Source organism: Rosa rugosa, chromosome 3, assembly GCF_958449725.1.
Source record: "Rosa rugosa chromosome 3, drRosRugo1.1, whole genome shotgun sequence".
NCBI lineage: Eukaryota > Viridiplantae > Streptophyta > Magnoliopsida > Rosales > Rosaceae > Rosa > Rosa rugosa.
The window spans coordinates 4216320-4236631 of record NC_084822.1 but is presented as its reverse complement, the minus strand read 5'-3'; the positions used below and the strand labels follow the sequence as shown (position 1 = coordinate 4236631).

Here is a 20312-nt window from a genome sequence, read left to right as displayed (position 1 = left end):
TAGGGTTGAGATTTTAGACTCGAAAAACCGAGGAACCGGTCCAAACCGACCCGAACCGGTCGGTTCGGTTCGGTTTTCTCTCTTAATTTAGTCATTTTTTTCCGGTACGGTTCTTGTATAATAGTAACGGTTCGGTGTCAGTTCCCATATTCAGCTTTTGCCTTTACCCGAACCGAGGCGATTTAGAGAATATTGTATATTTCTTGTTTGTTTTCGGTGTCTCCCACTCTCCCTAACGCTAAGATTCTCTCTACCTACCCACCCCATCTACTTTTTTTAATCTGATGTGCCCATGTGCAAAGATCAGAAGATGCTCCCCTATTTGTGCTTTTGCTTTAGTAAAGAAAATATTAAAATATTATTCTCCAAGTTCTCTCAAACCTTCTCTCCCGTTCTCTCTCTTTCTCCCCTCTGTTTCTTTTATTCTTGTTGTTCCCTTCCTTTCTCGTCTCTTTCTTCCTCCCTCTTTTCTCAGTTCTCACTCTTTTGTTTGGTTTTGATTTTATCAGAGATAGTTTTGAAAACCCATTTTCTACTTCTTATTTTGTTATTCAGCTGGTACCATGATTTGTTTATAGGAGAAAGTTGTTGTCCTCTTTGATACCATGATTTGTTTTTCAGTTATATTTCTAAGCTTTGGTTGTGTTTCGAAAACCGTGAGATTTGGGAGGCAAAGTGTGTTTGGAATGAGGATTAGGCCCAGCTTCTCAGTTCAGATCTTCTCAAATTTCTCAAGCGTAGCCGGCAGCCGACAACCCTAATCCCTACCCCCTACCCTCGTAACTGTTCTTCCTTCTTCCTTCTTTTTGAAAAGTTGCAAAACCCAGAAAACCCAGTTCATCTGTGGGTCTGTGCTTCGAACCCCATTTCTGATCTCCACCATTCCTTCATCTGTGGTTCTGTGTATAGGAACCGACAACAATACAGAACCGACCCGAGAAAATCGGTTCGGCTCTAATACGGTTCCAGGTATGCAAAAGTGTAATAACCGAACCGGAAAATGCTACCGGTTCCGGTTCCGGTTCCTGAAAAAAAACACAAAAACAGAACCGATCCCAGCCCTAGCAAATCAGATGTAAAATTTTCTCCAAAGATGGGTCTAAAATTGCTTGTTCTGCCATAATTGAACTTCAAAGCATCATATTAGAGAGATGGAATGGCTATGCTAGAGAAGTTTTTGATGGAAAAGGAAAGAAGAAATCAGAAAGAGTTTTGAAGTCCTCATCTGCATGAAAATAAGGGTTTAGAATTTGGTGATGATTGACTTGAAAAAAAAAAATCAAAATTGCAAAGGATGGTAGTTAGGGTAATTTATAAAAATAAATTGAATTAAAGTAACAGAAAAATAGAGAGGGTGTGTGAATAGAGAAAATAGGTGTGTGAATAGCACCACCCTAATTATATTGAATTCCACAATTACCTCTTCTAACTTTATGAAAAGGTCTCTGATCATATGATCATTTAGCTCTCTCTCTCTCACACACACACACACTCACAACAGCAATAATCACATTTCCACTCCAGACGATTCGTTACATTTGTGATATGATCATATGATCATTCAGCTCAATTCCGGGCGCTGGATTTTGTTTGGTTTTCCAAGGGAGTGAGAATTCGTTTCTGGTTGGTAAGTGCTACATTGTCAAGAAGCATTACTTGATCTGGTAAAATTGGACACCAATACATATCTAATACGTTGACCAAATTGCAGATTGGGATTGGTCCAACAAGGAAGTTTCCATTTTCAAGGAATCTAAATTGTGAAGAAACTACTGGTTCGAAAATGGTTTGGTTTTAATTAGCTAAATGATTGTTTGATTGGGTATATGTGTTTACCCAATGCTTGTGATATATAGTTTCAAGAGTCATCGGGTGGGAGGAAATATGGTTAAAAATTCGACCTGGAGATGTCATCTTTGGTCCCTGACACGATTGAGATATGAGCTATGAAGGTGATAAACCAGCACAGAAGCACAAGAACGGACTCTTAACGTACGACCAAGATAGTATTAGGGAAGAAGAAGCAAAACATGTCAGTTAAAAAGCTTCGACAAAGCAAAAGCCTTGAAGCCCCCCCCTACCCAAATTCGCATCTATGGCTACTGCCCATGTAGGTTGACTAGGTTATTTCATCTCTAAAAACGGCAGAGATTTTCTCTCTCTGAAACCCACTCCATACCCTTGAGAGTTGGTGGCATTGCTCACCCTTTATGGGTACTTCCCTGAGCTATGTCTCAGAATCTCAAATCACAGGCTTTTGCCTCTTGGTTCATCTCTTTTTTTCTCCTTCGGTCTCCTTCCCTTCTCCTTCCATCTTACCCCAATTTTCTTTCTAAACCTTAGCCCCAAAATTTCTCTAACCCATTCCTCACCACCCATCACCTTCTTTTACCCACCATCTCTCATCTTCAAATCTTGTTTCCCAGAATTTTTCTTTTCCTTTTCAAATCGGTATCATGGCTTGGTTCTGGAAGTGACTCATCTCAAATGCGATTTCTCACGTCTCACTCGGAAGATAGGTAGAGCTTTGGCTAGAGTGCATGCACCACCTCCTTCTATGTTCTATTTTCGAGTTCTATTGGCTCCACGTGTTCTAGGCTTCGTTTGTCTAGATTTGTTCTCAGAGTTGTGGTTGCAAATCTCACGTTATGGTGCAGATTTCTACTGTGGGGATGATAATAAACCTGTTTAGATCCTCTATTTTATTCTTTTTTCCCATTTTCAGGGGTTTTTTTTATCGGGCTTTGGTGTAGGGGTTGAAGGAATTATGTCCTAAAACAATCATTTTGATGTAATTATTATTGTAATTATTATTAATCAAAAGGGCAAGTTTATTGTTCATTGCTTATATTTAATATTTGATTGAACAATGTCCAAGGAATATGAGTTAAAGAGAAAGTAATCTAAAGAGTTAGATGTGTGAGACCTTTACTCTTTCACACTCTTATCCTAAAAGGTTCCTAGTCATAGGATTATCACTTGGACATTGATAATCCGGAAAGATTAGCACATACTATGTATGCTCAATATGGAGGATGATATGTCTCTTGTCATTTGTGTAGAGACACTAATACAAGTATGTGGGTGCTCTTAACTTAAAGAGTACACTGAACGCGATCATTAGAGTTCTTGTATGGAGTCTTACTTACATGTCAAACTTGAACTCTAAATTGCAATAATACAAATTAGTCCTTTGACCTGAGACACCATAGTTGTCTTATGAGTGAATGGATTATCTCTTGATGATGCAATAACATTGTGTCCCTTAATGGATATAATAGATGCATTCATTGGTATAATCAATTCGGTCATGGAGACATGTGAGTGTACAATAAGGAATCTCTATCCTTAAGTAAATAAGGTGTATGTTCAAAGATGTGATTCAATGAGTCTTTGGCCAAAGCATTGAATGAGATTAAAAAGGAGTTTTTAATCACATTCTAAGAATCACATAAGAATGAAAATCACATTAGGGGATTGACATATCAATTCCATACCCCGATGATGTGATTTAGAACATAGTGTTAGAGAAGGACCGTATTGTATTGTAATTCCAATTGAATAGGTTCTTTGTCATTCTACATTAACTAGGGTAGTCATGATATGTTGCAAGACGTCACTCATGACTTGTGAAGTCCCCGAGGATTAATAAACATTTATAATCCTAATAACAAGGGAGAATCAAAAATGGAGTTTTTGATTCGTAAACAAAATAGAATGGTTTCTATAAACTTCACTGCCTTGTTAATTAGAACCTAAGAGATCGCACACCATATAAGTGGATCCTTGAGATTGTATATGAAGAAGATTAAACAAGAGTTGGTTATGACCAAATAATTAATTAGATTTATTATTTGGACATAATTAGGTTTTTCGGGTAAAACCAAACCTATTGGGCCTAAACGATTGTCGGGCTTTTCGTGTGGACTTGGGCTTCACTAAATGAGATTTAAATGAAAGCCCAAGACACATTTTTCTTGCCCAATAACAAGTATGGACCAGCCAAAATATTGGCTTTATGAAAGTCAATATTTTCTTTTAGTAATTGGAGTTATTTCCTATTATATAAAAGTGAAAGCATGGACAAAGAGAATAAGTGTGTCTCCACACTATTATTTTCAGATTTGAGATAGAGAGAGAGAAAGAGTTCTTTCTTGGTCCATTACAAAATTAAAGGAAAGAAGAACACTTGCATAATTTCTTCTTTTCTTTCATCTTTCTTCATCTCTTGATTCACTTGGTGAAGATCCTTAGAGGCCATATCCTTTTGTGGCTTTACTTGTTACATCAAAGAGAAGATTACAAGCACAAGAAGGAGTACAAGAAGGAGTTCTTAATCCAAGGTGCTTCAAGGTGGAGGAAACACACACAAGGAGAGATCAAGGAGATGAACTTTGGTGGTTCACTTGGATCGGATTAAAATCACGCTCCAAGGGTGAGTAGAACATAAACTCCCTCTTTGTTCTTCCTTACTATGCATGCTATGTTTATATACATATCACAATAAGCCAAGATCATGGGTTAAAGGAATGGATTTTATGTTTAGTTAGTAGTTTAATGGTTAAACTAATTCCGCACTAATTAAAAAGTTTTGAAATCCATCCATTCCTTCAGGGGTCTCTTTACAAGCTACAATTTTGGAGTTTCATGTACAAATTCAGCTACGACAGCCATGGTGAACGTTAGTGGCGCTGGATTTCTGGCGGCTAAAGATGATGAGAAGTTTAGAATTAGGGTTTTCTCTTATTTTTTTATATTTCAGTTGGCCTCCTACTGTTTGTTGGGTTTGTTTGGGCTCTGAGTTTTGTGTACTTCATTTTCTTTTGGGCCTTTTTATTAGGTTTTGTATCATTTATTTTAGAATGCCTACTAAATCAAGATTAATTGAGATTGGGTTATGTACTTCATCAGGTCAACTAATAATTAAGGATATAAACCAGTCACAACTGATCTCTTTTTACTAGGCGTTTTAATGTAATTTTTTTACTTAATGAAATTTCATTTTACCGACCAAAAAAATAAAACATGTCAGTTAGATAGAAAGTGAGGGTCATTTGGGAATTTTCAGTTAACTACTTGGATAAGGAAGTGTAGTTTATAAAAAGATGAGTGCAAATTTAACTCTCCTAAAATTAACCATGATATAGTAATGCTACAGATAATAGTTTTTTTTTTTTGGTTACAATGCTACAGATAATAGTTCACCGCATTAGCTTCTATATATATATATATATATATATATATATATATATAGACCAGACCCACCATCACGTGAAATTCCCCCTTTGTTATTGAGTACATATGCTTTAACTCTCCAACCCCTATCTGTTTGGATCCAACCACAAATCACGGAGATGCCACTACTGAATTATACTCCACACCATTATTATCGATGATCACTGTCTAGTAGGGACGTTCATCCTCATAGTTCCCAGGAGGATCATAGCTGCAGATCACAAACACCCACCCATTGGTGCACTTGGCTCTTGCACATCCCAGATGAACCGAATTGCGCCAAACCACCTGAGTATAATGCCCGCATTCATCCCCAACACACTTGTTGGAGGTGTAGTCGTAGTTGGGCTTCTCAGTCACCCAAAACTTCACTGCTTGAGCGCCAGTCATCTCACCGTAGCCCTCGGCCAAGTTCTCGCCGTAAGGCCCCTCGGAATGCACCATGTCGCAGCCGTGGATTCGAGTGTTGGCGTAGTGTTGAGCGTAGGCAGCTATGGTGTAGTTCCAAGTGATTGGACCAACACCAACCGCCGCTCTAGCAGCATTGTGCTCGTCAACAAAGCCTTGGTGACCACTAGGGTCGTCGATCCCCTTGCCGACCTTACGAGCTAGGGCAGCATGAGATGCTAGGATGAAAGCTAGGGAGCATGTGGCTACTAAAAGTTTTGTGATCAGCCCCATGCTTTGTCTTTCTGCAAGAGCCAGATAGATGGTTTGGGAGGTGGTGCTTGATAGAAATGGAACATGGGGAAGGTGGTATTTATAAGGAGAATCTTGGAGCAGTTGTTAGTTAAGATGGTCTTAAAATGATTTTAAAACCAATGTGGTGGGAATGAAATGGGAGCAATAACATGCATAATGTAAGGGGATTGTTGGACTTTTGTGTCCATTTGGAGAAAATGCCAGACATTTCATGATAAGATGTGTCAACTTACAACTTACCTCCAAAATCTAGTTTTTGGGATCGAGTCGTAATCTTTACTGGTTTGGAAATGTCCGGGTTGCAAAGAAGTTCTGTGTTCAAAATGTCCGGTCCTGATTGTTCCGATCCGTTTCTTTGTTGGTTTGGAAGGTACTAGTGCAGAGTATGGTTGCCACATATTTTTCTGCTTCATAAGCCCATGTCATTTGTTCTTTCTTTCTAAAGCTTAGGATTTTCAAGTCCAGTGATAATGTAGCATAGTTAAAGAACTAAAGATTAAGATAATATTAGGTCCCAATACGAGTGTAATAGTACTATATTCACGGCCGTCCCTAACATTACTTTTGTAATTTTGCAAACGAAAAGTATGCCAAAGATTCAAAGAGAAGTTTGAAGAAATCCAAGTGAAGGATCCTAACAAGTCACGCCACTAATAGTACAAAGGCATGTGGATTCATGTCACTATCCACCACCGAATAAATCATGCATTTAAGCAACATCAAATGCTTGTAGTAACTTAACCCGGTTAAATGAGTGACCCAATTGACCATGTCGAAGACAAATTTGTTTGGCACTACATTTTAAAGGTCTGGAATTATATGTGATCCTCGGTGAGCTTATTTGTTCTTTATATATGTAGCTCATCTTTGGAACCTTGTGGTAGAAAACAAAAATAAACTTACACTAAAGCATGGATGTTACATTACATTGGACATGGTGTTTTTTCTTGGAAATGAACATCCTTGTATAAAAACATTCAATTTTAATCTTTAAGAAGTGAATTATAATTATTTTTTTTTGGCTGAAAGTGAATTATAATTTTTGTTATAGGTATTTTCATCTCCCATATATCGATTTCAGGACTAAAGCAAGTCTCTCAAATTGACAATCATTCAAAAGTGGCCCCTTTATTTTAAATTTTCCCTTTAAACATACATGGTCTAAAGCCATCATATATCTTTGAGGTTTTGGCCCATCTTGGAGATCTTTTAATTAAGAATTTAAAAAGAGCTCGTCTAAACCTAGTCGCATAGGGAAATACCAAAAACAAATTAAAAACAAAACAAAAAAAATCATTAAGAGTAACTCCAGCATAAATGCATAATTATCTAAAAAATTCGGAATGTGGGTTATGGTACATCCATATATATTTCATGAAAAGACACAAATTTCCCTCATTTTCAATAGCTATAAGAATAATAGTAATCTTATGGGAAATAGGAGAAGAGATTCAGACAAATTAAGTAACAAAATTAGTAGCCAATGTGCATTGTATGGAGCTTATTTCAAACAAAGAGACAGATTTTGGATTGGTAGTAATTCAAAATCACATGCTTGCTTTGCAAGAGAGCAAATTTGGGACGTGATTCAAGGCCACTTTTGTGCAACCAGACCTGGATTTCTCCTACATTTTTATAATGATCAATTATGGAGTTGAAAAGAGCTGACCGAAAGCGATGTCTGTTATCATTTTTTTCACTTTACAATGTTCATATAATCATTTAATAGTTGTTTAACTTTTTTTTTTTTTTTTTTTTTAAGCTTAAGAGAGTTTCTATAAAGACTTTTTAATCTGCTCACTAGATCTCTTTTATTTTTTTTATTATTAAATGACCTATGTGTCCTCATATAAAATGATTGTTATAGACAACAAAGTATTAAGAAAAAGTTTATTTTTATCTCTCTCCAAATCTTAATAGAATAGAAATACAAACATAAACAGAAGGAGGCCTCCGGGGATTTCGGAGCGACCTCGCTTGCGAAACCTAGGGTTTCGATTACTGGCAGCGGCGATCTCACGGTCCCCAGACAGGGCGGCGACGGGACAACGAAGGCGAGGGCAAGGAGCGGCGTTGCAATCCTCTGGTTTCGTCTGTGGAGTTGTTTCCAGATCGGTGTTTCAACAGGAAAGCTTGAGACGGCAAGGGCTCTGATCTGCGGCAGGTTCGGCTGTGGCGGTTGAGGGTGCAGACCAGGGGCTTCTCGGCTGCGGGGGTTGTGTCAGGGCTCTGTACTTTTGTGCGGTGTTCCGAGGTTGAGTGTCTCAGCGGCAAGGAGGTGGCGGCCTGTGCGTTGTCTGAGTAGGGGTTTTTTTATCCAGGTCCGGGTCCAGACTTGACCATGCCCAGGGTGGAGGTCCACGGCCGGCCGCCAGACTGGTGATTGGCGGTTGCTCTCTCAAAGCCTGATGCGGGGGGGTCCGGGAAGGAGTGGGGTAAGAGATGGGCCTCCGCCTGCCCCGGCTACTCCTAGTGGTCTGGCTAGGCAAGCCCATTCTCTTTTTCCCTTTCTTTATTTGGATCAGGCCTATTTAGGCTTTCGGGAGAGTGGTAGCTTTTTCGCTTTGCTTTCAATAATTGAGCTTGGCTCGGCTCATCTCCTATTCTGCCCTTGATTGTTGATGTGTGCTGATTTAATGAGCGGCGATGTACACCATGAAGGTCTTAGGCGTCAATGCTTGTTATGTCAGTTGCTTTGATTTAGGGTTGGATAGGTGTTGGGTGAATTTACTTGTTGCATTTTCTTTTTCTAATTTTTTTTTCTAGTTTTGGCTAGTAATAATTTGGCTGCTTTAGGCAGTTTGGTTAGGAGATTTTGGCTGCTCTGCGCAGTCTTTATTGTGCTTGTACTTGTATTATGAGTGGTTTCTTGAAACCCTCTAGCTTGACGCTGTGACGTTGTAATATATTGGAACCTGATTCCATTTCCCTAAAAAAAAAAATAGAATAGAAATGCAATATTAATTTTGGGTTTTTATCCATGTAGCCATATTCTAGGGATTTTTTTCCCACTTACCTCAATAAATTTTTTTAATTATCCTTTACCCAAAACACTTTAAGAAGGTCTTCCCTAATACCCCATTAAGTTTTTTGTTTTTTGTTTTTAGACTATTTTACCTTCACCCCTTTATTACAGAGAGAGAGAGAAAGAGAGAGAGAGAGAAACTATAGGAGACTTCGCTGGAGTCCGGTCATCTGCCGCCGGAATCTAGTAACCGATCGTCTGATTTCTATCATCGACCGCTGGAATCCGGTCACCGTACGCCGCAAAACGGACTTTTCTGAAAATCTCGCCGGATGTCCCCAAAGAGGTCGTCAAAAAGGTTTATTGCCCCCAAATAGACCTCAATTGCTGTCACGCCCCAAATTTTGAATAAATAAATTCAAATCCAAAACGCGAAAACTTCACAAGCACAATAAAACACTAAGAAAATTTTTCATTTAAATTAAGCAAACAAAACAAACTGAGCTCACAATGTCAATACCGACTCATAAAACCAATACACTTCTACGTCCACACCACGGAAAGCACACCTCCGCTTCGATGACGATTAATCGATATTCTAACCTGCACAATAAACCCTACACCATGGAACAGTGCACCGGGTTGAAACAACAAACTCGGTAAGCTTTTTAAGCTCGTATGAGTAAACTCAATTAAAATGACTCACGTCACGCATGCTTATAATTTCTCAGCTTGTGAGATAAATTAAAGCAACAACATTTAACTCCACAAAACACAACCAAACATACAATCACACTAGGTAAAAATTAGTAATCCCTGCATAGAAAATTTAGTTTAGGAGATCACCAAAGTCACACAATTCAAATTATAGCAACTCCTGCATACAGTTTAGTTCAGGAGATTATCCCAAAAGCACACAATCCAAAATAGAAATAATAGTAATCCCTGCATATGGTTTAGTTCAGGAGACTACATAAAATTCAACAATAGAAGTGGAAAAGAATGAGAAATAAAGAAACCAAACAATAAAAATGAAAAAGGAAATTAGTTAAAGAAATCAACAACTCACGCTAATGAACCCTTCCAAAACTCAACACCTTTTACCAAAAGGACAATTACAAGTCACCCCGTGACAAAATCATAGGAAATGTTAACCTAACAAATCAATATGAAAATCCGGTCCAACCTGGACACGTTGACAGACAGACTAGAGCTCTAACTGAATATATCGTAACCTGTCACCTCGGCCGAGGTTCAGCCTTACGATATATTGCCTGAGGTCACAACCTGCGACCCCGGATCCTTAGGTAAACCTGACCCTTAGATCAAAACATTGAAACGAGTCACACTGGACCCAAAACGTTACTGAAATCACCAAAAGGAGAAATCACAACCTGTGACTCCCACATCTTCAAACACTTTTCAAAACAATAGAAATACCATTTCCCACAACATATTGTTTTCCGAAAAGTCATACCCCAAAATAATATATGAACTCACTCACAAATATTGTTTGCATCACAACAATTCTACCAAATACATATATATTTCCGACATAAGTAAATGTTCAATTCAACAATCTACATATCACAATGCCACACCATCCAGATATATATTTCACGTAAATATATATATACGTAGTCGTCCACTCAGGAATGACTACTAATACCAACTATAGTTCGCACGCACCGAAAACCGAGAAATTCATTTTTATACTTGAAAACTCATTTTACCATACCTGTGAACCGCAGTCCTATGAACCGTAGTCGATCAAGTTCATATCATTTGAAAACAAATCTTCATTTACGAAAACGATTTCACAATTTATCAATTAAACTGAATAATAATGTAACTCGGTTCGTAAATGAATCACGTGAGATTTACTCACCTCTAAATCCAGCTGCGTCTTCGTAACAGCTCAAAAATAATGATTCACAAATCGTTCGCCAATCAAATCCGTCAATCACCTAAACAAATACGACCTTAACTTAGAAACCGATTCAATAACACACTTCAACAACGATCCAACGGTTGGATCATCATCCGTGACCACACAAGGTCATCGAAACAGTTCTACGATCCACATATCAGAATTACAAGTCGATCGGACGGTTGGATCCTCACGGATCGAACATCGATCGAACTGAAAACCCTAAAACTTTGAAAATTCATAACTTGTTCATACGATTTCCAAAAATTGTGCATTATACATCGACACGTTCGTATCGATGTGTAGATTGAAAAGAGAAATAGAAACTGTTCCTCAGGTGGCCGGAAACCACCACCACAGTGGTGGCGCCGCCGCCTGCCCAAAGTCAAAATTTGACAAAACTTCCTAAAAAAAAAATCTTCTTCACAACACCAATTTCAACTTTCTCAACTACAACAAAGTCAAATTATGTGCCAATTGATCAAATTTTACATCGCAAGGCTTGAAACCCGAAGAACCCTAGTTTTGAAATCTTCCAAATTCAATCTGCACAGGTGAAATCGTTGCAAGCTACCTTGGGAGAATCCTTCCCTAGCCTCTGGGCAACAAAACCCCTCAAGAAATTCCACCTATGTTGGCCGGAATCTTCAACTCTAACCAAGGCGATTTGCAACTCGGTCGCCCAACTTCCCGGCCTTACTGCGTCGTGCACAACTGGTATCTCTCTTTGATGTCTTCTACAAACTTGTAGACGAGATCAAGGCGAGCAAAACCCCCAAATATCTCCTCCTATGGTGGCCGAACGAGGGAGATCGACGCCGGTGAAGGTGGAGGCTGCACACAGGCTCGGGACCGAAGAGAGAGAAAGAGTTTCCGTTTTTGGAAATTCTGGGATTTTCTGATTTTTTTTCTGATTTTTCCTATTTAACCAAAATGGAAACGTTTTCCGAAAGCCATAACTCCGTCATACAAACTCCGATTTTCGCTTTCCGCACGTCCACGATCTCGTATCGACACGCTCTACAACATTCGTACGGGAAATTTCCGCAGAATCCAAACGTATGAAAAGTCAAACTTCGTAACCCCCCTAAAACGTGTATTTCGAAAAATTAATCGTCCGAAACAATTTCGCTCTATCCTCGAACCACGAAATTGTACTAACGAACACTTTATTAATTCCAAGAAATTAATAACGAATTTTCGGGGTATTACAATTGCACCCCGATAAAACTTGACTTTTTCTTTTTTCTTTCCGTCTAGGCTTTCTGCCCCCATTTTACCAAAAAAAATAAAAAATTATTTGGGCACCCACAACCTCTCCTCCATTCTTTTCGGTTGCAGACCCGCGACCGACTTTTGCTGCGTACCAAAGCTGCATGACTTCGAGCTTGTACTTGGCCCACCGCTATCACAATTGCCGGAATGAGAAGTGGAGAAGGCCGCGTCGGAGAGACCCTGATCGAGTTCATTGGAGGAGGGCTAGGGGCATTCCAGAGAGAGGAGAGAGAATCTGCCGGAGACCTACGTTTTGTCAGCGTGGATGACTTCAAAGGTTCCCGGAGGGAAGCGGGCAGTGAGGTTGAGAGAGGGTGTTGTCCTCGTCTTCAGGCATGGACGCCATCTCTGTTCCGGAGGTGGAGATCGGAGATCAAAGATCAGAGAGAGAGAGAGGAGAGAAATTGATCTGCATCCGAGTGGCATGTTGTATTTTCTTAATTAAGTACAGGCAAAATGGTCATTTGATATTAAATTATGTATGTGGGAACAAGAATCTATTGCTGGGGTAAGTGAGATAATTTTTGTTTATTTTGGTGCTTTGGGTCAAGGACCCATTAATTTTTGTTATTCATTTCCATTTTCAAATCTCATTTCACACTTCTCTCATTTGTTTTTTATGAAAGTGTAGATACCTCTACTAGCAAGGCTAGTTTGCTACCTCACCAAGCATAAACAACACCCTCGTGGGATCCAACCACTACTTGCATCTTGTAGCCCTATGTTCAAGCTACGCTACGGTATCCGGAAGTGGCAAATACGTCGTTGGGAAGCCACCTTTCCGGCCTTGCCAACATGCCCTCACAACATAGCTTTTCTATACTAGAATAGTGATATTTGAGTCCCACATCGGAAACCATGTAAAGGAAGAGCATTCCTTCACCTATAAAAGGAATGCCTCCTCCCACAACTCAACACACTCCATTACATCTCATGTAATCCTCTTGGGCATAGTTAAACATTCAAGTGGACGTAGTTTCCCGCTAAGGCGGGAAACGAACCACTATACTTCTTGTGTCATTCTCTCTCTCTCTCTCTCTAAAGCTAACTAGAGATCCCACGGATCACTAACGTTAACATTGGCGCTAGAAGCACTCGACCTTCCTTGCCTTGTATTCTCAATCAAGCCTTACATCCTCCGCTACCCATCTTAGCGGTAAAACAAAAAGCAAAATTTTGAATCAAGTGCAACTTGGGCTCATTGCTTAATTCCAGGTCAAGATGAGGTCCTCCGCCAACTAAAGGTTGGTCAACGCCCAACTCAAAAGTCAACGCTGGCCTTACTCACCAAAAATGGTCAACGCCAACTTCAAAAAAAATAAAATAAAAAAAATTTGGGCGGTTATTTACTCTGGACACCCAGAAAGCTTCGCTGGGCACCCATGGCCATTCTTCGATCATCAACCCCCTATTAAGATGCTTCGCCGGAGCATTGGACCGTCATGCTCGGCCAACTCCGCTAGCCTCCAAATTGGCATTAGATAAGTTGTTATATCTTATCTCTTCCGCTCTTGCAATTAGAGCTATTGCCATGTCTATACATGTCTCCATGACCCTTAAGCATGCCTACAAAATGTTATTAGCAACTTTACTACAAGTACATGCTACACACATACATGCTTAAATTCACTTTCATGTGACATGCATCTAGAAGTTTGTGACACTTACGACTTAATTAAACATGCTCAGATAAACGACTTGCTCGGGTTACGACTCGCTTGGGTATAGAGTATGGCCATGACTTGCGCTTGGGCCACGCCCCGCATGCACGCACAGCGCCTACACACTCAACTACACCCAACTTGCTTGATCATGTCCAACATGCTTTACTTCAGCCCCAAGTTCACAAACGCTTCATACTATGTCACCGGGACTACAAACGCTTCATACTATGTCACCGGGACTACTCCTACAATTTTCTTTGGACACCCATTACACTTGCCACTATCTATTGTACGTGTTATATGGCCATAAGATCCACATATACAAATACCAATATTTTACATGTTCATACACATTAATGGAATATTGAATTCTTCTACCATTTGTCGCTTGCAACAAATCGAATTCTTTTCGCATTCCATTAATACGAGCGATAACCAATACAACAAAGCATTCTACATACGCGCGTTTTTCGTCTCATTGTGCAGGTTAGACGAGTCCCTTCTTGCTTAAGGAGTTCGGGGACTTGTAGGGGCTAGGCACCTCACGGACATTGTTTATGCTTGATGACTTCATGATTATAACTCCCCAACCAAGAAGCTCCTCTTAGTCGGGGACTTCGGGGACTTGTAGATACCTCTACTAGCAAGGCTAGTTTGCTACCTCACCAAGCATAAACAACACCCTCGTGGGATCCAACCACTACTTGCATCTTGTAGCCCTATGTTCAAGCTACGCTACGGTATCCGGAAGTGGCAAATACGTCGCCGGGAAGCCACCTTTCCGGCCTTGCCAACATGCCCTCACAACATAGCTTTTCTATACTAGAATAGTGATATTTGAGTCCCACATCGGAAACCATGTAAAGGAAGAGCATTCCTTCACCTATAAAAGGAATGCCTCCTCCCACAACTCAACACACTCCATTATACACTTTGTAATCCCAAACACACATACTACAACATTCAAGTGGACGTAGTTTCCTGCTAAAGCGGGAAACGAACCACTATACTTCTCGTGTGTCTCTCTCTCTCTCTTACGTTAATTAGACCTCTCGGTCACAAACATTAACAGAAAGCTAGCTTTTGAAGAAGCAAAAAAAAAATGCATTCAGAATTACTTGGTGAATTTTACAAGAACAAAACTATAATGCAAGAGATATAAAAAGTAGGGCCGGTCCTGACATTTTGGAGGCCTGAGGCAAACATTCATACGAATTTTTTTCCTATAATAAATTGAAACTTAAATACACTAGTAGAGTAGTAGCAATGAAAAAAAAGGAACAAAAAAAAACATCTATATTTTATTCCTAAATTAGAAAGGACATTAGTAGAAAACCAGAAATGAAAAAAAAAGAGTGTTTAATACCAAAAGAAGAACAATTCTTAGGTTCACCTCTAGGGTAAACGAGCATATTCACCCCCATTGTCGATTAAGACATAATAACTTTATAATTTTCTAATCCGACCATTCATGTTAAATAACATAATACAAAGATTAGCTATGTGAAAAACCAATCAAATTGCTTTTCAAAAAAAAAAAAAAAACCAATCAAATTGAAGACCTTTTAGTTATTCATTTCTATGAAATACATGGACGGTTCATCATAATAGTAGCAAGTGTTGTTACTTGTTAGAACCATCCGTTTGTTTGATTCAATTAGATAATTAAACGATTTCTTATTCGATTGATTTTTTACAGAGATGATCTTTAAAGGCTTATTTAAGATATGGACCGTTAGATTATAAATTTATTAAGTAAAAGTATGTTAATCGACAATGGGGGTGAATATGCTTGTTCACTCTAGGGGTGAATCTAAGAATTGTTCCCAAAAGAAACCAGAAAAAAAAAATTGAGAGAATATAAAATGAAACTATTTTGTAGCAATGAGAAAAAGAAAATAAAAAAAAGGGTACTTAATACAAAAGAAACCTTAAAAAGAAAAGGAGAACTGTTTTGCTTCGAACTTGGATGGCTTAGAAGGCCACGATGCACACTTACCGCTGCTCTAGAGCAACAACCACTTAATGTGACGGCAAAGAATATATATAAGGTCGTACTGAACTACAATATATATATATAAAATAAAAACTGTCGGAGGCCTGAGGTGGCGGCCTCAGGCTGCAGCCCTCAAGGCCGGCTCTGATAAAAAAATTAGACAAAAGTCTTTGTCATCGATCAATGTAACAAGCTCAAGAAATGAGAGATAGAAAGCCATCATGTGAACTAAACGAATAAGTTTGTGAAACGACATATAAGAGAAATTTAGTTCTACAACCTTAGCTAAAACGCCAGCAACTATAAGGCATGAAAACTAGTTAAGCATGATATATTAGGCTTCAAAAAGCCTTTGTAATTTTTTTAATTAGTTACAAGTCTTTATCATTGTTCAATAATTATCTCAATTTATTTGGTAATTCAACGATTCTGGTTACATAGGAACAGCCGGATTTTTGGGAGAGTATGAATACCAAAGATCCATGTCCAAGTTGAGAGAGATGGGGAGTGGGAATGATGAGGATGTATAGATGAAGACTTGCAAAAACGGGACATCCGAAAGTGGTAACCCGATTTCACTGTATAAATCCCATCCTTAGAGAAAGGCCATACAAGTTTTTCTTGAATATCCGAATGCACAAGTTTGATAGTCCTAATTTTGGTACTGATTTGAGGAGACAGATCAGTAATAATAGTGGAAAGGTCCCAAGCCTTCCAGTTCCAATCAATTAGTGATGACACCGGAGTGTGGAGAGAGTGTTTTTCCGGGCAGAAAGGGGAAGAAGGAAGATCCGGCACCCAATTAACTTAGTGTTTTTCCAGGCACAGTAGAAGATTGATCACAAAACATTAGCAAAAGGAACAAATTAAATTACTCCTAAAAGAATAAATGCATCACCTACAATGGTTTACCCCTGGGCAGAATAAAATTTACTTCAGCCGACTCTTATGACCACAAATTGAACTCGAACACATCTAGTAAAATGACCATAGTTTTTCCAAATTTTGAAAAGGAAAATAATTCTCCCAAATTTTCTCTTTAGTGGTTCCATGGCAAAGGTTGGCAAAAGAAGCAGCCACAAAATTAGCTTATCTAAGAATATGCTTTAAACTGGCTGAATTAAAAGCTCTTGCAATGCTTCTGATGTCTTCAACAATTTGAAGTAGTCTCCATGGTGGCTTAATTTAGCAATTAGGGAGGTTCTTGCTCAAAACCTCCAAGCCACGTACCATTAAGTAGCAGCCTCCCCCAAGCAATGTTGTCTAACATCAATTTTGATGCTTCAGTTACTAATAACATACTATTCTGGATTTCTGCATGTGGAGTTGTTATTTGAGTTTCTGATGGAAATCTTCTCATTCCAATAACAAAAAAAAAAAAAATGGAAGTGCATCAGTGCCGATTGCTGAAGCAACTGTTTTAAGAAATAGTCCCATTTTAGCCAAGGATAGAGGATGCCAAAACGTCATTGTTGAATGAGACTCAAAGTTAATCATCGATGTAGTCAAAAACTTAATAAGAATTTATCCTCCACCTATGATTATAGTTCGAATGTGTTTAGCTAGTAGTGGTGTGCCTCTTTCTAGCTCTTGTTAACCATCAGAGATATTCAAATTCATTGGTTAATATGCAAGAATAAACTTGAATAGTACTTTATTTTAGTTCATGTAACCTTAAAGAAAGTAGGATTAATTCCTGTTTACCTAACTAAACTTTCACTCATTCTTCATGCATAACGTCCCTGAATTTCTAATTTTATGAACAACACCCCTGAATTCCCAATTTTCATCAGCCGTGTTCAATTTCTTGAGCTCTATTCAAATTGAACGTTAAATTTGACGTTCGAGTCCACAGTAAGGGCTAAAATGGTCATTTCAAGAAGAAAAAAATGCTAATAAAAAATACCCACTTTAAGGGATAATACGACGCCATTCGGCCTCTGCTCGCCTTCATCTCTCTCTCTCTCTCTATTCAAACCATTTGTCTGGTACACCGTCAATACCCAGAGAAAAGAACCATCATTCAACCCGTTTTAACAAACTATAGATCTATGAAATTTAATAGATTTCTTGGGTTTTCTTCTAGTTTCTCTCTAACAACACTGACATGGGTATCAAAAACCAATATGTGCTTTTTCTACTGTAGCTCAAAACTTGAAAACTCAGACCAATTTTGAGAGAGAGAGAGAGAGCTGGAGAGGTGTACTGTTTACTCGGGAAGATAAGTGGGAAATTTGACCACCGCTGGAAGACCCAACTAATACCCAGTGGTTTTATTACTACACCAGAAAACCACTTGTTACCTGTTCACCATATTTCTACTCCCCTGACCTAGTTTTCCAGCCAAAACCCCAACCCCAGATGGCTGAAACCGGTTTCGTTTCCGGGTGGCCTGGATCTGAGAGCCGAGGAGTTCAAGCCCAGAAACCGAAACCCGATACCCCTTTTCAACCCACCACCACCACCACCTCTACCAACTAAGTTTACTATCCCTACCCAAGTGCACGCCCCGATCCTGCCTCTGGGCGTGGGGCCGACTCAGGAGGTGCTGCTGAGGCCGGTGTCGTGTGATGTCAGCGAGGTGATGATTCAGAGGGAGTTAGAGGCTTTCTAGCAGGTGAGGTGGGTCCCGATAGAGAGGTCCTATGACAGGATCATGAATGTCCATTTCTACAATCTCAGGCATGCAAATAAGACCTTGGCGGAGATTTAGGACAAGCAGATGCAACACCAACCCACCCGACCTCTTCATGGAGGGGAATGGACGGCTCGTATTAGACGACCAAGGTGGCTGCGGTGGACCCAGATCATGGTTCGGAGGTGGTGGTGGAAATGGTGGTGGTGGTGTTTGGGTACTTAGAATCTGAAGGAATAAAAAAAAAAAAAAAAGTTTAATGGAGTTGGACTGCGAAGGAGAGGATGGGGATATGGAGCACAGGCCAAACAACATCCTATTAGCCCTAAAGTGGGTATTTTTTGTTTTGATTTTTTTTTTCTCTTGAAATGACCATTTTGGCCCTTACAATAGACCCTAACATCAGATTTAACGTCTAATTTGGACAGACCTCAAGAAATTAGACACGGCTGATAAAAATTGGGAGTTTAGGGGTGTTGATGAAATTGGAAGTTCAAGGACTAACATGAAGAATGAATGAAAATTCAGGTAGGTAAATAGGAACTAATCCAATAAAGTAATTAATGAATTGATCGATTGGTATATAGGGAACATCATAACTAGTAAAACATCATATACAAGTCAAATATTTTTTTTATTTTTTTTTTTTCAGAATCAATCAATACAGATTACATTATTAACGTAAATTATAGGAGGTTTAATAATAATAACAAATGTGTCCTCTCCTTTCTATTCTAAAATCAAAATTCAAAATTAGCAGAAAAATAAATATTCATTTATATATGTGGTTTTAAGCAGGAGCCGGACTCCTCTCCCAGGTGAACATCTAAAAAGGTTTTTCGCCAACATAGTTACCAGGAGGATCATAGTTGCATGTTATAAAAGTACCTCCATTCTGGCAACGAACCTTGGCACACCCAATGTGGGTTGATTTTGCCCAGACCACCTGAGTGTAGTGGCCGCACACCTGGCCTTCGGCACATGTATTGGAGGCATGGTCATAGTATTGTTTCTCATCCGCCCACAACTCCACCGCCTTTGAAGGTGAAACGTCGTAATTACCCATGGCTAAGCATTCACCATATTGTCCATGCGAATGCACCATTTCACAAGTCTCAGCTTTTGAATTGGCATAATTTCTAGCATAATCTGCGACTGTTTCGTCCCATGAAAGCGGAGGAACATTTTCCACTGCACGATATTTGTTGTGTGCTTCGACGAATTCATCAGCCAATGGATCAGCATTGGCCAGAGAAATATGAATTGAGATTAAGGCAATGCAACACATGCCTAGGAAAACGAGCTTAGTGAATTCCATTTTTGGTTGATGTTATGTTCAAAAGATACAATATTGTTCATATTTATAGAGACAAAGGATATTATTTATCTGTTAATTGGAATTTTTTTTTGTCGCACAAATGACGGTGTGGAATCATACAAATTAATGGATAAGTTTCACCATTTATACGAAGAATGCGCTTAGTCCTGAAAAATTTGATTCAAAAATAGGTGAAGCAGGGAAAACTAGGAACTTAAATTAGTGAATTTCCGTTTTGGTCGGATATTAGTGGAAACAGAAATTAAGGAATCATTTTTCAATGAAATGACAATAATTTTATTGATTTTTAAGTTGAAAAGGTCATGCATAATGCTAGTTCAACAAGCAATACAATAACGACACACACCCTAAGAGTCGTAAAAAAGAGTTGTTACATAGAGCACACTACAAAACCCACCCATAACACAGTAAACTGCCTAACACACCTACCTTTCAAGATTACATCCACAACAAAGAAAAATAGAGCTCAAAAGAAGACTAAATGAACAAGCTAGGTCCCTATTTTCTTTGCGATCTTTTCTAATCAAGCAGAAAAAATAAAAAATTAGACCCGGCATCTTTTTATAATACA

At 39.0% G+C, this 20312-nt stretch overlaps 2 protein-coding genes across 2 annotated transcripts; both read right to left on the bottom strand.

Annotated features, from left to right (window-relative positions):
- Positions 1-5126: 5126 nt before the first annotated feature.
- On the bottom strand, positions 5127-5981 carry LOC133738741 (basic form of pathogenesis-related protein 1-like). The gene has a single exon (XM_062166330.1). It carries the CDS (start codon positions 5914-5916, stop codon positions 5404-5406), a length of 513 nt encoding a protein of 170 aa, XP_062022314.1. The 5' UTR covers positions 5917-5981; the 3' UTR covers positions 5127-5403.
- A 13036-nt stretch (positions 5982-19017) lies between these two features.
- LOC133739696 (pathogenesis-related protein 1A-like) lies at positions 19018-19747 on the bottom strand. The gene has a single exon (XM_062167485.1). The coding sequence runs from the start codon at positions 19718-19720 to the stop codon at positions 19229-19231; it is 492 nt and encodes a 163-aa protein (XP_062023469.1). The 5' UTR covers positions 19721-19747; the 3' UTR covers positions 19018-19228.
- Between the last annotated feature and the right edge of the window lie 565 nt (positions 19748-20312).